The following is a 15,968-nucleotide window of genomic DNA, read 5'->3' on the forward strand; positions in this document are numbered from 1 at the left end:
CCGCGGGGACGGACAAAGTATCAAAATAGGTTTATCTGACGAAGAAGACGCGTAGCCAGGGGGGGGGGGGGGGGGGGGGCGGTCCCCCCAACTGAAAAAAACGCCGGCCAAAAAAAAAAGAGGGGAGAAAAGGGAGAGGACTGAGGAAGAAAAAAGGAGCAGACAATGTCATGTTTGAAATTCAGACATGGATTAAGAGTCGAGAACGGTACAACGAATCGTCTTCTTTCTCTAATAATTTAATGAAACGTCAAAGCTTCCGCGCTTCGCGCAGGAGGGGGGGGGGGACTGAATCGTCAGACAAGGATTAAGAGTCGAGACGGCCCCTACAACGAATTGTCTTCTTTCTTTAATGATTTAATGAAACGTCAAAGCTTCCGCGCTTCGCGGAGGGGGGAGGGGAGGGGAAATTCGCCCCTCCCTGCCCCCCCCCCCCCCCAATTACGTCACTGCTGGTCACCATTTTGGCCCCCCCCCTAGAAATCCTGGATCCGCGCCTGGCCTTAGTAATTTACTTTTTACCGTGATCAAATATAAATATTTTCAGAATACGTCCCCTTATTATCAGCATCATATACTCGGGAAGACAGAGGTTTATAATAAACAAAATTATGAAAATTATAATTTTTATTCTTCAAAGTACCCGGCTGGATTATGACACCGTGAAACAACTAAGTCAGGTAATTTTGATTTTGATTTCAAGATCACTTATCATGGATTTTATTAATTTTTTGCAGGTTGTCACAGCGATCGACCCAGTCTTTTTATTTGGGTCAAGGCATTTTTGTAATGCCTGGAATCCCAGGACAGGGCGACAGGTGCGCTGCTCAATTTCCTGCGATCCACAAGCGCGACAAAAATACAAGATTGTAGCCAAATACTTTGTGTAAATAAACTGTATATCCAATGGTGGTTGGCGCCGCTTATTTTTCAAAGAAATGAGTTGTGTCTGTATCACATGATTCAACCTCAGAAATACGTGCATGCACCGTGTACACAAGTTTCGCAATCACTTCACATGCCCCGAGATCACGAACATCTCGCCACAAAAAGTTTCGGTAATAAATTATTCGCCAACAACATTTGCTGAGTGAAAATATTTGTTTTGTTTCCCCCCCCCGCAAAAAGAAATGCGTAAGTACTTATATGTTTGCTCAATTTTATGAATTATATAGAATGTTGAGCTTATTTATATAGAATTTCTCAGAAATTCAGTTGTGGGATAACAAGTATGACGAACATTGCAATGGTGACGTGGCCGTATATAATGTGGTCGAAATGTTCAGTACCTTTGCTGACGAAATAAATCAGCTGAGACTTGGAGCGCAGTGTTGACGACAATTTGATTGAAGTGCGATTTATTTATCAATAATTTACTTAGATCAGCAAGCTGAAAGGGTAAGCATTCATGTTTTTTGATCATCTTTATAATGCATTTGATAATTATGAAGCTAGAATGTGTTGTTTAACTTAAGAGCAATAAACAGTGAGTGCTGCTGAGGCTAACTTTGAGCTGACTAAGTTTGTTTTGGGAGTGATCAGCTACTGAGCTGAGCTGGTGATAGAAAAAGTGATACACACTCAGACGGAATGACTAAACAATCTGCATGCATGAGAGTTATCATCGACTTCAGTGAGAGTGAGCAAATGGTTTGATCGAGATCTAAATTTCTTGTACTACTGGTGTAGGCCTAGGTGAAACTGAGTTTGTGACTGTGAGGCTGACTTACTGTCAGTGTCACTGAGACTCTGAGCTGAGTCTCAGTTTGGTGAGTCAAATTTTGTTTATAAATCAAACACAAGCCAGTCGAGGCAAAGGACAAGCCAAGCTAGGCCTAGAAGTCTAGGCTAGGCTAGGGCATTTAAGATTTTGTCATCCAGATTCCAGGCAATACGTTACAGGCTTGCTGATGGGAGCAGTTATGAAATATGATATTGATATCACAAAGCTTTAGACTTGCCTTGTTTGGGTCTGGCATGCCCTAAAAAAAAATAATAAAAAAATTGCTGACTTTTTTTTTTTGCCGACTTAAAAAACAGTAGAGGACCTAGGATAGAACCTTGTGGTACGCCATGTAACAAAAGAAAAATTGGAGGAATTATTATTATAAACTACATATTGAAATCTATCAGAAAGATTACTTTCAAACCAAGATGACAGACAAATTTGAGTGTTGTTCAGTTTCTGAATGGTGAGTCAACACACCATTACTGAGCTGGGAGACATTGCCAGGCATAGCGCCAGATGGAGGGGCATAAATCGAAACTTAAAAAAAATAAATTAAAAAAAAATATGGCGGCAAAAAAGTGCGCTTTATACACCGTTAATTTCGGTACATGTGATTGACATGTGATTTTCATGAAGAAAATAAACATTGACCCCTGCCAAGAGCTTGTGATGTCGATCATGCATTGCCAGAATTTAATGCCAGTAATGATCCGGTGTAAAAATTGGAAAGGCTGATTATGCCTTGCCAATTTGATGCTGATGGCAGTAGGGGTTAGTGTATTCAGCGACACTCCAAGCACATACCTTTCTCATATTATCTCTACAGTACTCTTTCATTTGCTCTGGCTATAATTGCTCTGGGCTTTATTTCGTCAAATGTCCAGGGTTAGGTTGCAGTTAGGTTTTAAGTTGGGTTTAGGAAACTTTAGGGTTGGCATTGGGATCAGGTCCAGGCTGTACATGTAGGAGAATAATTCATTCATTACATTTTTTTTTTATATCAAAGAAATAAATAAATCGTGCGTCCCAACATAAAGTTGAATTGTGCATGATTTACAATTAAAATGATAAAATATAACATGAAACATATTTATACAGTAAAAAGAATATAAAAATTGAAAATAACATTAATAGTATACCAAATGTAGGAGCAAAAGAAAAATACATTACAAAGAAAAATTAATGTATTCTCTAACATAATAACAGAATTTTCTCATTGTCATGGTAAAAATGTAACACACAATCATTCTTTTTAAATACCTATGTGAAAGGCCCCTGAGTGTTTTGTCTTGTAATACATTTTATGTGAAACATTTTGTTTCCCCGTGTGCTTGTAGATCATGGGCAAACTGACGTGTGAGTGTCTCAACATCAACATCCACACCAAGGGAGATGACCTCCAACCCCTGGACCCCACCCTCCTGGGTCTATCCATAGACCAGCTGAGGGAGCCCTTCTTTGAACGGGACATCGCCGAGGTGCAGCTGGATCTGGGCGGAGTCACAGAGGTAAATACGCTGGTTCAGAGTTGCAGTCTGAGCATGAGCAGATAAAGGTCATTGCAGACCAAATTTGAAATACACGGAAACAAAATACTGGATACATGCTCATGAAAGTTATGTTATCATTATTCATTTATGCACTCCATGATACACAGGGGAAACAAAGGTTATTTATGTAGCACCTCCATCGCTGTAGGAGTGATTATTTCAAAATGTACAAAGTGGGACCTCTTCATTTTTCAAATATCTGTGGATATTCAGGTTCACTTGGGACAAGTGCTAACCGTGAACTGGTTTATTTTTGATGATGGAGGATTATTGGATAAAGGATGGGCAGTTCACGTAGGGATGTTTCCTCTCAGAAATTCCTTGTGACAAACTTTCAGAAAGTTTATGGAGAGCCATTGCCGAAAGGTTTCTGTCAGTAAAAAACTCTTAAGATGCTTTTTCTTCCTAATATTTGCATCATGGATTTTCAGTTCTAGATCTCTATCTTGCTAACATACCTCGTGTTCCAGTTAGCATAAGTGTACACGTGGGACTACACATGTATCAGATCTATTCATTTAAAATTGTAAGATTTGAAAAGAAAATAGTTTCATCATTGACTGGTGTGTAAACCTAAATTATTTTATATATGATGGACTACACATTTCAGATAGTAAATATACAAGTCTAGTGTTTGTCTCGCCTGCGTAGCAAAAAAGCGAGACATAGGCGCCGCTTTTCCGGTGACAGCGGCGGCGTCAACATCAAAAACTTAACCTAAGGTTAAGTTTTTGAATTTTTGATATAATTTTGTAATTATAAGTCCTTAGTGAATGAAACTTGGACTATAGGGTTATCAAGTATCCCCAATCGTGTGACTTGAATTTCAGGTCACAAAGTCAAGGTCAAAGGTCATTGCAGGTCAACAGACTTGGACTATGTAGTGGCATCATTATCAAAAACTTAACCTAAGGTTAAGTTTTTGATATAATTTTGAAAGTATAAGTTCTTAGTCAATGAAACTTGGACTATAGGGTAATCAAGTATCCCCAATCATGTGAGTACAATTCAGGTCACTAAGTTAAGGTCAAAGGTCATTTTAGGTAAACAAACTTAGACTTTTTTGTGGCATCAACATGAAGATTTTGAATTTTTAGCATAGTTTCAAAAGTGTTTGTTCAAATTCCATGAAACTTGTACCCAAGGGTTATCAAGTATCACAAGTCATAATGACACAAATTTCAGGTCACAAGGTCAAGGGTCATTTTAGGTCAGTAGACTTGGATTATGTTTTCACAACTTAATATGAGAATAAATGAATCAACTTTTGTTATTTGTTCATGATTCTTAATCAATATTCGCTTCAAAATGCTGATAATATTCAGAGGATTTCATTTTTCGGGGCCTGCTAAAAGTGCTAATGGGCCACCTTGCCTATAAATAATGTTCCAACCTCAATTTTTCATCATATCGAATTGCATAATGCAGGCAAGACCGCCGAGAGCGTTTCCCTTGTTTAGGATTATCATTTTGTCAATTGTGTGTAAACTCACATTTTAATGTACATTTTGGACTACAGATGTTTCATACGGAAGTTATGTGTAGTTGATCTACACAGGGAGGTGAAAGAAAAGGAGGCGAAACTCTTGTAATTTATTCAAACGCATTCTTGAGTTCTAAAGCGTAACAATGGGATGTGTAACATTCCACTTGGCTTTGAAGTTCCATGCTCCGAACCGCGCTTCCACTGCGGGGACTTTCGGAAGCCAGGCTCCAGTTTTACATTAATTACAAAATATTAAATTACCGGCAAAATTTCAGTGTAAATCAAAAACTTTATATGGGGATTTTATTGGGAATAGTGCATCAAACAAATTTTCAAATTTAAAACTCCGTCCTTCCTTTAATTTGTGTGCCAGAGTTGGTAAAAGAAAAATTACATCCTGTCAAAAACTCAATATTTTAGGATGATGCACTAATTTGTGCATGCTTTAATGTCCCGTTATTTGATCCATGGTTTACAATCTTCAATAACATTAAGTTTGCTAATGCGTGTTTTCGCGTGTTTTTTGTATTTTTCAAGTTTAAAAAAGGATGAAAGTACACAAGTTTGTGTTCGCTTGTTCTACTCTTTACACATTCAACAATGGATGAGAAATCATTGGAAGGGACAGCGAACAGTTGCAGTGATACCATTTTCTGATGTAGGAATTCTAACTCCTGAAATTTCATGCGCTCTTTTATCTCACCACCTGGTCAACAGTTGCAGATTAGCGCATAACTTTTCGGCGGCTTGGAGCATGGGGTCAAAGGAGAGCGGCTTGATTCCAGTCCTTCTCTATCACGTCCCTGATCTACAGTACATGTTCCTTTAAAACTAGTTGGACAATGAGTACACAAATGCTCTGAAGCCTACATTGTATGGGAGGAGAAAATGGCATGCAGTTTTATACCAGCTAACCAGGCAGCCACATGTGTTCATGTCCAACTGTGAAACATATTTCCTGCCTGTTATAGCTATTATCCTCTTCCTGCTTAGGCTGCTGTATGGAAAATTTCATTTTCAACTTTTGACATGTCTGGTAGGCTACTTCTAAAGTACTCTTTGTTCTGAAATTGCAGACATGTTATATGATTATGTTTAAGAAATTATACACTTGTAATTACATGTATAGAGCTTTTAGATTAATGTAACTTGCAAATGGTTGAAACCTCCTTAACCAGTGTTTCTTAGATACTGTATGAGTAAATTAAAGCTGTTTTTCAGGGGGAGGGGGGGGGGGGGGTGGTATTTATGTGAGTTTTGTAAATCTCTCACTACTGCAAATTTAACACAGCATGTCATCAAAATGTATTTGGGCCTATAATTTGTGAACATATCCATACGCCATAAAATCGGCTTACACTGTAGCCTGTTGTATTCTTTTATTTTATTTTATTTGCACACTCATTAATTTTATACACCTTTTTTACACTACAGGAGCAGAAGTACCTGGTGCACAAGACTACAGTTGGAGATTGGTGTATCAGGACCTGTGTTAACTGCAAGACACCATCATATGCTACCCATGCTACTAAGGGTTTAGAGAGGGTGTTAGTTAACACCAGACTTGTGGTAAGTTGTACAAGTATGTACTATAAAGCTTAGATTTGGTGTAATGTTGGTGTTTGTTTAAAAAAAAAACGAGTGTCAATGATTGGTGTATAACTACCGTAATTAACGGTGTATAAACCGCCCTCGTGTATTAACCGCACCCCTCTTTTTCAACCTAAAAAAAAAAAAAAACGACTCTGTCGGCAGCAAACAGGCGGGAAGGCCTTTCATTTTATTAACTGCGAGGTGCAGCTGAATGTGTAAGATCATTAATGTAAATTAAAAAACAGTAGAGGACCTAGGATAGAACCTTGTGGTACGCCGTGAAATATAGAAGAAAAATTGGAGGAATTATTATTAGAAACTACATATTGAGAACTATCAGAAAGATTACAATCAAACCAAGATGACAGAAAAATTTGAGTGTTCTAGTTTCCGAGTGATGAGTCAACACACCGATTACTGAGCTGGTGTGATGTTGGTGTTTGTTCACATCGTGAGTATCAGTTGGTGGTGTTTTGGGACCTGCAGTAACTGCAATACACTGGCGTACTCTCCATGCCATGACTAAACTAGAGTAGTTGCCATTGAGCATTAAGCTAGTCAAATCACTGAAAAGTCGCTATCCATACCATCTATGTTGTTGTATGATCTCTGTCCTATCACCAAACTGACTCCTATCTATCTTGGCCATTTAGACATTAGAAAGTAAATTTAGTTTTGTTTCCTGTTAGGTATGTTGTCGGTAGACCTGGTAAAGGTATTGTTTATATGACTGGAGTACAACACTGGATTAAAGAGCTTCTTCTGGTACATAAAATAGTGCCTGCTTTTTTTCATTTCAAATCTATGGATGTAGTTGTATCACTTGTTTTGTCTGCATGCAATCAATATTTGTTTGATAAATATAATGGACATAAAATATATTGATGCAGCTACCCTGGTTAGATTTTCTTTCTTGTCTACGTGCAGTGTGTTTACAGAAAACAAGGTGTTTTGTGACTGATTTATTTTCTTCAGTGTAGAACATTGCTACTTCAAGAAACGTATGCATGTGTTGATCTTCTTTTGCAGGAATATGATATCCTGTTGAAATTTTGTTTCAGGAGTTTAGTTTCCCCTGCCTTTCCCTATGTTCAGTCCTATTTTTAGATATGACTTTATGAAATCATTTCTAGATAAAAATGAGTTTACTTTAGTTCTTGAGTGTGCATACTGTATGCTAGTCTCTTGATCTACAGGTAATGGAAGTAGAGGAAGAATTTGTTGTAGTCTTCTCATGTTTTTTGGAATGCTCAAGTGGATAGACATTTATCCATTAAATGCTGAACGTTACTTAAACATAAAAGCATATAAGAGAAATCTGGCCAGGTTGGGTAGCTATACAACCTAAATTGAATATGAAATAAAGTATCCCAATAATGATACCAACTATGAATGTTAATGGAAGCTTGTACAGTTGTTGAATGAAACAACTAAATTAATGGGTCTTTTAAAATTTGTAACTCAGGGTAGGATTTTTTTTATACGACCAATTAAAGAGTGCTTTGATTGGCTAATATTTTTCTGCAGAGTCTGACAAACTCTGAGGTCAACGTACGTTCTAGTTTACTTGTAAACATGGTAAACCACACAATGTGGTCCATTGTCGCAAATGAGTTAAGATAGGTTTGAAAACTTTGAATGTATTTGCTATATATTTTCATTTCCTCACAGAGCGATGAAAGGAGACAGGAGAGTATCCAGTCCTTGGATACGTTCTCATCTCTGTACAAGGTGGTCTTGGGGGACAGCGGAGAAAAATCTAACAGTTCATCATTAGGTGAGTGCATTTAGTTAATGTGTTAATGTGATTGTGGTGGAAGGGGGGGGGGGGAGGAGGGGAACAGGTAGAAAAAATTATAACTACATTGTTATTAGGTTATGCATTCGGTCTGTGTGTGGATGTGGATGGTGGGAATGGGTGGAAACAAATTGTAACTTTATATGAGGGCTTTGGAGGGGCGGAGGTAAATGTATTAGAAAGGGAGGGGGGGGGGGGGGGCTAAGTATAATCAGTAGTTAATAAAAAAAGTGCGGCTAAGGCAACAATTATAACTTTATATGGGGGGCTATAGAGGGGAGGGGCGGAGGTACATGTATTAGAAAGGGGAGGGGGTAGGGGGATAAGGAGAATCGGTAGTCATTAAGAGAAGTGCGGCAAAGGTCGGGGGGAGGTGCCATGGCAAAAAAGTAGTTAATAAGAGAAGTGTGGCTAAGGTCAAGGGGGGGGGAGGAGGGGGTGGGATGATTGTATAGGTGTAAGCCCTATGTTTAAGATGGTGTTGATTAAATCTTCTATGTACATAAGTCTAGCAGGTCTTATGACTTGGAGGGAAATGATGTTGGTAGGATCAGATGTGTTTTTACACTTTTATTAGGGGTATCTTTAGATTTTTGCAAGGAAATGCAATTTATTTTCATGATGGGGTCTATATAATTTTTAAATAATTGATGTAAACTATTTTTTATTTCTTAACAGTACATCCGATGACAGGGAACCAGGAGGTCATAAGAAAGACCGTAGCACAACTGCAAGATCATCTCAACAAATATATCAGCAGAGAAAAACTAGCCATGGAAGAGAGAATAAGGTAAGAGAAAGAGAAAGAGAGAGGGAAAGAAAGAAAGAATGAAAGAAAGAAAGAAAGAAAGAAAGAAAGAAAGAAAAAAATGGGCCAGTGATGGATGTGGAAAGGGGGGGGGGGGGTAGGACTTGAAAAGATTGAAGGACTGTAGCGTAGCTTTAAGACCATCTCAAGATATATATCAGCAAAGAAATAAGGTAAGAGAGAGAGAGCAACGGAGAGGGAGAGAGAGAGAGAGAGAGAGGGGGAGAGAGAGAGAAAAACTAAAGAAAGAAAGAATAAAACAAACAAACGAAGAGAGAAAGAAAAAAAGGAAAGCCCAGAAAAGCTGCCATCAAATGTAGAACATGTGAGAAAGAAAAAAAAGTCTACTGAATTTGTGAGCTTTAAAAAAGTATACCTGTTGAGTTATAATGACTGTTTTTTCTCAGAGAATCCTTGATGCTGAGATATGTATTGAAATGTTATGAACGACAGTATTTGTATGGACAGAATCCACATTGCCAACATGATCTGTTGCAATGTCAGGCAAGTCCCTGATACAAGCTTTCGGTTGTCAACGGCATCTTTTGTCGAGCAGTATGTTTAAAATCTGAAGGCATTGTGCCAACTGGCCTATTGATGTTCATGTACATGTACATGAACTATTGTTAGTTGTTTACAAAATTCCTGTGACCAGTATTCACCTCCATACACATGTTCATGTACGCATCAAAATGCTGCACATGCTATCATTAGCATCTGGTGAAAACATTTTGTTTATCTCAAATTCCCAGCATTTTGTTATGTCTAGACTCCCATTGTCATCTGTACAAACAAAGATCTTGACAGAGCCCTTCCACATATTAACCCTTACATCACCATGATTCAAAATCTTTGATTGACTTAGTGTATATTGCATTTAGTTCTGGTGATAATGTGGTTAAGTTGTTTTTATATCAGAGCAGGGAATTTGAAGTTTGAAGAGGGTAGTTTTCCGTTGTTGACATAGAAGTGCATGTTGCATAGTTATATGTGTACATTGCATAGTTATAGGTGTACATGTACATGTTGATAGCAGGAGACGAGTGACATCTTGTATATACATGGACTCCTTGTCATTTGATTACGTTTAAATTCATTTAAATTTGAATTACTACCATTGTATGTTGAGATCTAATATGGCTTCGGAGCATTTTATATTTGAGGATTACGTGCCCATGTAAGTCTGAATAATCCAAATTGCTTCAATGTTCTAGTTTTCCAGATTTTTTGCTTTTCAGAAGTAAACTCTCCTGCATTTAAAGAGCCTTTAAGTTTCATACTTCAAATTTTGTGAGACACTAGTAAATTATGTTGGTCTTTTTGGATGAAGGGCTGATATTGATTCACCCTTCTTTGTTGAAATAGGCCTTCCACGTATATTCCAACTCTCAAGATATAGATAAAGGGTTGTTGGTTTGATTGGATGTAGAGCTCCCATTTTACTTCTTATTTTCATTAAAATGGGTCTTCCATGGCCTGTGTAACTTACATACTGTATTTCAAACTTTTAGACATTCAGTGAATGCACTGAGCACTACATTCAATGCCTAGAAACCTTTCAGAAACATGTTAAAGCGGTTTTATTTACAAATGATATCATGTTATTAAAATTCTGGAGAGAGTTTTGTGTATTTTGTTTTGTATAGCACCTTGAGTAATTAATTAGAAAAGTGCACTTTATAAATTTTTATTATTATTATTATTATTATTACAGTTGCCAGCCAGGGTTAAGATATCCTAAGTCCTTTGGAAGCGCATGGAGAAGTTATATCATAATTTTATAAGTGCTCTACAAGAACAGAATATTATCATTTCACCTCAATATTTCATTCTTTCAGGAGATACAGCGAAGAACAGAAAGCAGCATTCAGCAACCTGCAGAAGAGAGCGTACCAGGATAAGAATGTCATGGTTGGGTAAGTTTGGAGGATGAGACTGAGGCTAAAATGATGAAATAGAGATTAGAATAGCAGTTTGTGACAACATTCGGTAGCTCTTAAAATGTAAGATAGTCCACATGAAAGCCATTTAGGAACAAGGGATGAAGACTACATGTAGACTTCTGCTAGATAATAATCTGTAGTGCAATAAGGCATCAAAAGTACTAGGTGTAAGAGAATAGAAAGTTGAATAGTACTTTCCAGCACCTTTTCTGGGATAGCCCAGAACTCTGGTTGCCAGCTAACTGATAGAATCAAGTAAAGCATTACATTTTGCCCTTGGTGATTTGTTTTATTTTTATGGTAGGATCTAATGACTTTTCGTATGTGCTGCCCTCTTGTGGCCAAGAGAGGAAAACTGTATTTTGTTATTTTTGTAAGAAGTAAGAGAGCAGTAGAGAGCAGGAATTTGTATGTTTTCACCATGACCTCATTGGTTTGAGAGTACAGGGTTTATATCATAACCAAGTGCATTGGGTGAGTGGGATAGTGCAATATCTTTCATTTGATGGGATCTACACGTTTATGATCTTGTGGCATTTTACAGGCTGTTGTAACTTTGTGCCATAGTAGCCAGTGATTTGCTCTTTAGTCTGTGCAAGTGGAATTTCGTATTTGTTGTATTTTCAGGGGTTGCTTATAAAACCTTTGGGAGTCTATATTCTTCCTCTTGTATCCTAGTGAATGGGGGCTCATAGGTGTGCTTGCCTTTAATGAGAAATTCCTGTCAAGAATAATTCACAGATTGAAACCCAACTTACCATAAAAGGTGTGCTTTAAAAATAGGTTGTCATCGTAGAGGTTTCGTGGTCGAGTGGATACGTTACCGGACTGTGGATCACAAGGTCCATGGTTCGAGTCGCGCCGCGGCACTAATGTTCTTTGGCAAGACATTGATCTACATTTGCCGCACTCAACTCAACACAGGTGATTTAAATGGGTACCTGGCAGGATTTAATTCCTTAAATGCTAGAGCACCGTAATGGCAGCTATGCTAAAGCCAGGGTAGTAATCGGGGGCGCCGGGAGTGTCAAGTCTGACAGATATGAGTGCTATACAAGAATCCAATATTTTATCGTTTCATTACAGTGTCATCTTGAACGCTGAAGAGAGGAGCCTGGAAGATTCGTTATCAGATGCCATGTTGGATAATACCCTAACCCCACCCACCACGCCAATTACAAGGCCTGGGAATGTGCAAACCAGATGTGAGTGATTATATCATGAAATGAAGAACTATGAAAAGAGAAACTTTCACCAAATTTTTTAGTGGTTGAGTTTGTTAACATTTTGTAGAAAACAATTTGATTCCTGGATGAAATTTTGAAATTCATGAAAGCTTCATTAGCACAGAACAGTCAATAATAAATTCACTGCAATTTCTGATATAACAGTATTCTCAGATTCATCAACACTTTGCGGACACAAATTTAATTATTTGTATTGTTTTGGGGTAAAAGTTTGGCTTAGAACCTGAGGGTGTGGTTATGTTATCATGCGCAATATATAGTTTCTGCATTTTTTGTTTTTACCTAGTAAATGTTTTTTAATTTATTCATTTAATTTTGTTTATCTCTAATTATTCTTGAAGTAGCTGTTGTAGTTTGACATTCATTGCTTGTTATTTGCTTATTGTTTGGTCTCTGTTTATATGTTTTGTTGTTAATATGTGCTGATTTTTGTGTGATTTATTTTAGTTGCAGCATCAGATAAACTTGCCTCATCCGTACCAGCATCGAGAGCCCCTATCAGAAACTTTGGTCCGTCCATGCCTATTAAGAGCAGACCTATCCCCCAACAAGCTCGTAGAGTGCAGGTATGATCACGATACTTTGGTGGTGGTGATGATGATGATGATGATGATAGTTGTGTTAATGACAGTAATTTTGATGATTGTGCCGAGTTGTTGTTGGTGGTGGTGGTGGTGTTGGTCATGATAATGATGATGATGATGACGATGGTGACGATGGTGATGATGTTGATTGTGCCGAGTTGGTACTGGTGGAGGTGATGTTTGACGGCCTACATGCATGTATCATTCATTTGATGCTATCGAGGCCTGAGATTTCTTTCAACAAGCTCATAGTGTGCAGGTATGATCACAAAACTTTGGTGATCATGCTGATGACGTTCATGACGAAGGTTGTGGTGGAGGGGATGATGATAATGATAATAAAGATGGTGGTGGTGGTGACTGACTGTGGTGGTGATGATAATTATGATAATGGTGGTGGGGTTGGTGATGATGATGATGATGATGATGATGATGATTGTGATGGTGGTGGTGACTGACTGTGGTGGTGATAATTATGATAATGGTGGTGGGGTTGGTGGTGATGATGATGATGATTGTGATGGTGGTGGTGACAGTCACATGGTGATGATAATTATGATAAGGTGGTGGGGTTGGTGATGATGCTACTGGTGGTGGAAAATTCTGATTTTTAAGGTTCATGTACAGAAATAGTAATGATGTTGTCATTATCATCATCTATTTACAGCACAGCAGTGTTGCTAGATCCGTTCCCGCCCATTCTGCACACCGAGATATCACAAGAACCAGCTCAGATGCAGACAGTAAGTGTCTCCCAATTTTCCAGGATTTTCAATAGAGGGAGTGCGCCTCAAGTATCACAACTGTCTGTGTGCATACCTTAACCCTTAAAAGGCTGGTGTATTATGGTGCTCAGAGGGGTGAATGCCACCTCCTGCCCTTTCTGACCTCGGTCATGGAGTGATAAAAAAACTTTCCCATCTTTTTCATGGGAGGACATCTTCTAATTAATGTTTTGTTTCATATCTATATGATCTCATAACTGTTTTATAATTATCGCTACTAACTTATTTGATATTGCTATGATTCTCCACTGTGTACAAAGCATGTGGAGAAATGCCCATTTATTGTTGATTGATTTTCTTGTTTATTAAAAGTAAATCAACATGTTATAGTGTCTTTTTTATGCTTTATAAGTTTTCATTTGGCTATTCCATTTATTTGTTGCAAATTTGTGTCTTCAAATGAAATTTGAAAGCTGGAGTTAACATGTTAAATCTGATGTTATTTTGGTATGACACACATTTTTCAGAAGCCCAGTTCAAGTTTAATACCAGAGAGTTAATTATCAATAATGCAATAAAATGAAATGTTGACATTTTCCAACTTGTTTTGTTTTGCAGCCATGTTTGATCTGGAGGGGTTTACCCAGGACGAAGAACCATTCTTTGAATCAGATGAAAGCAGTACAGACGGTAAGAATCATACTCATCACGACCCTCCCCTGGGATAGTTGCCCCCCCCCCTTCCCCTTAGTACAATTGCCCCCAGGCATTTGGCCCCTTTGGGGTGGTATTCATATGAAAGCCATACAGATGGTAAGAATCGAATCAGAAATACTACAACCCGACCCTATGAGAGTTTGCCCCTATAACCTAAAACTACAACTCCCATTTGCACATAGTGACCTGTGTTAAGTACATGGTGACTGGCCTACTTACCTTGATATCCTTGTCTTTCTATGCTCATTACTCTGCCACTATACATTTTCTACCAAAATTATTTGGCACATGTCATTTATTTGTAATCTTGAACATACAGTGTGATTTGTTGGATTCTGCGAGTAATTATTTTCTATATTAACCAGAACTTTATTTACCGGAAGTTTATCTTTAACGATGGTGATGCAAGGATGGCGTAAATTATGTGATCAAGCCACTGAACCAAGACACCTCTTTTTTTCTTCTCCTTTTTAGATAACTCGCTAAATGATGAGAACCTTGCCCCACCCATGACGAGAGACAGAGTGCTTCATGAGTACGCAACCTCCGTTCCTATCTCCATGCCGATGTGGAAGAAGGAGAAGCACTCATTTGAAGAGGTAGCAGAGGAGAAGGTATGGGTTCAAATATCGATGTTAAAGGGATAGTTGAGGTTTTTATTAATTTAATTATTTTAAAGCGTTTCTAAAAGCATGAAAGAGAAAATTGTAATATATACCGCAGACCCAGAGCTCTATAATTTAATATGTATGTCACAGCCTGTACTCTACCCCATCTCTTCCCTCCCAGAGCTCCTCGTTTTCTGTCACCTTTTCTTTCTCCCTCAAATTTCCTTTCTGTTCTACTCCATGCGACTCCTCTCTCTCTCTCTCTCTCTCTCTCTCTCTCTCTCTGTCTCTATTTAATTTGTTCTTTTCTGTGTTTTTTCCTCATACTCCATTTCTGGGAGAGAAAGGGTGAATGTTCAGAGCACTTTTATTTCATCTATGACATGCATTATGCACATTGTCGAGATTCAATTTATAATGCCAGTTTTCAAATTTACATGACAGTTTTATTATTGCTATTATTGTTATTATTATTTTCTTTGTTTCCTCGATTTGTATGTATATATTGTTTATGTTTATGTTGCTTGTATATGTATGTCACTCGCCCGTGGAGGACGAATTTCTGTATTTTTGAAATCAGACAATAAATTAACTTGAATCTGAATTGAATCTTGAATCTTCTTGTAGGTGCCGATGCCGGAGCCTGATCGGATGGTTGCCAGCATGAGGGCACTGTCCTTCAGCGTCAACGATGGGACGGAGATGTTTGGCGACCTCCCGAGGCCGAGATTAAACACCGTCGGAGAAGTGCCGATCAAGAAAGGATCGCGAAAATTGTAGCTTAAATGTAGATTATAGCATGTAGATTATATTGCGTAGATTATCATCTGTTTTGAACCGGAAGGACGTTACCTCGTAAACTTTAACAGAGACCAGGGGGGCGTTTCACAAAACTTGTCATCAGTGACAAATGACAATTTGTGTTATAAGCTACTGAAATCCTTGCTTCTGATTGGTTATCAGCAGACTTTTCACTGATTTTTGTTATTTGTCATTGAAAAAAGGCTTTGTGAAACACCCCCCCTGATGTCCTTCTGGCTCCAAACAGACGTTATAGTATTGTCAGTTTAGAGCTGAAAGGGAATTGATTCCACAGTTACTGTGGATCAAAGCCCTATACTGCCATATTGCTTAGAGTATATACAGTCAAACCTGTATATAGCGACCTCCCAAGGAAAAC

General features: G+C 38.2%; 1 protein-coding gene across 1 annotated transcript; it reads left to right on the forward strand.

The window, feature by feature from the left end:
* The first annotated feature begins 1,285 nt into the window (after positions 1–1,285).
* On the forward strand, positions 1,286–15,741 carry LOC100891962. The gene is made up of 12 exons (XM_030988848.1): positions 1,286–1,398; positions 3,067–3,237; positions 6,200–6,334; positions 8,030–8,135; positions 8,835–8,946; positions 10,803–10,880; positions 11,994–12,112; positions 12,602–12,720; positions 13,406–13,481; positions 14,082–14,153; positions 14,655–14,794; positions 15,416–15,741. Exons 2-12 carry the CDS (start codon positions 3,070–3,072, stop codon positions 15,566–15,568), a joined length of 1,278 nt encoding a protein of 425 aa, XP_030844708.1. The 5' UTR covers positions 1,286–1,398; positions 3,067–3,069; the 3' UTR covers positions 15,569–15,741.
* The last annotated feature ends 227 nt before the right edge of the window (positions 15,742–15,968 follow it).

Source organism: Strongylocentrotus purpuratus, unplaced genomic scaffold (assembly GCF_000002235.5).
Source record: "Strongylocentrotus purpuratus isolate Spur 01 unplaced genomic scaffold, Spur_5.0 spur5_scaffold_18, whole genome shotgun sequence".
Taxonomy (NCBI): domain Eukaryota; kingdom Metazoa; phylum Echinodermata; class Echinoidea; order Camarodonta; family Strongylocentrotidae; genus Strongylocentrotus; species Strongylocentrotus purpuratus.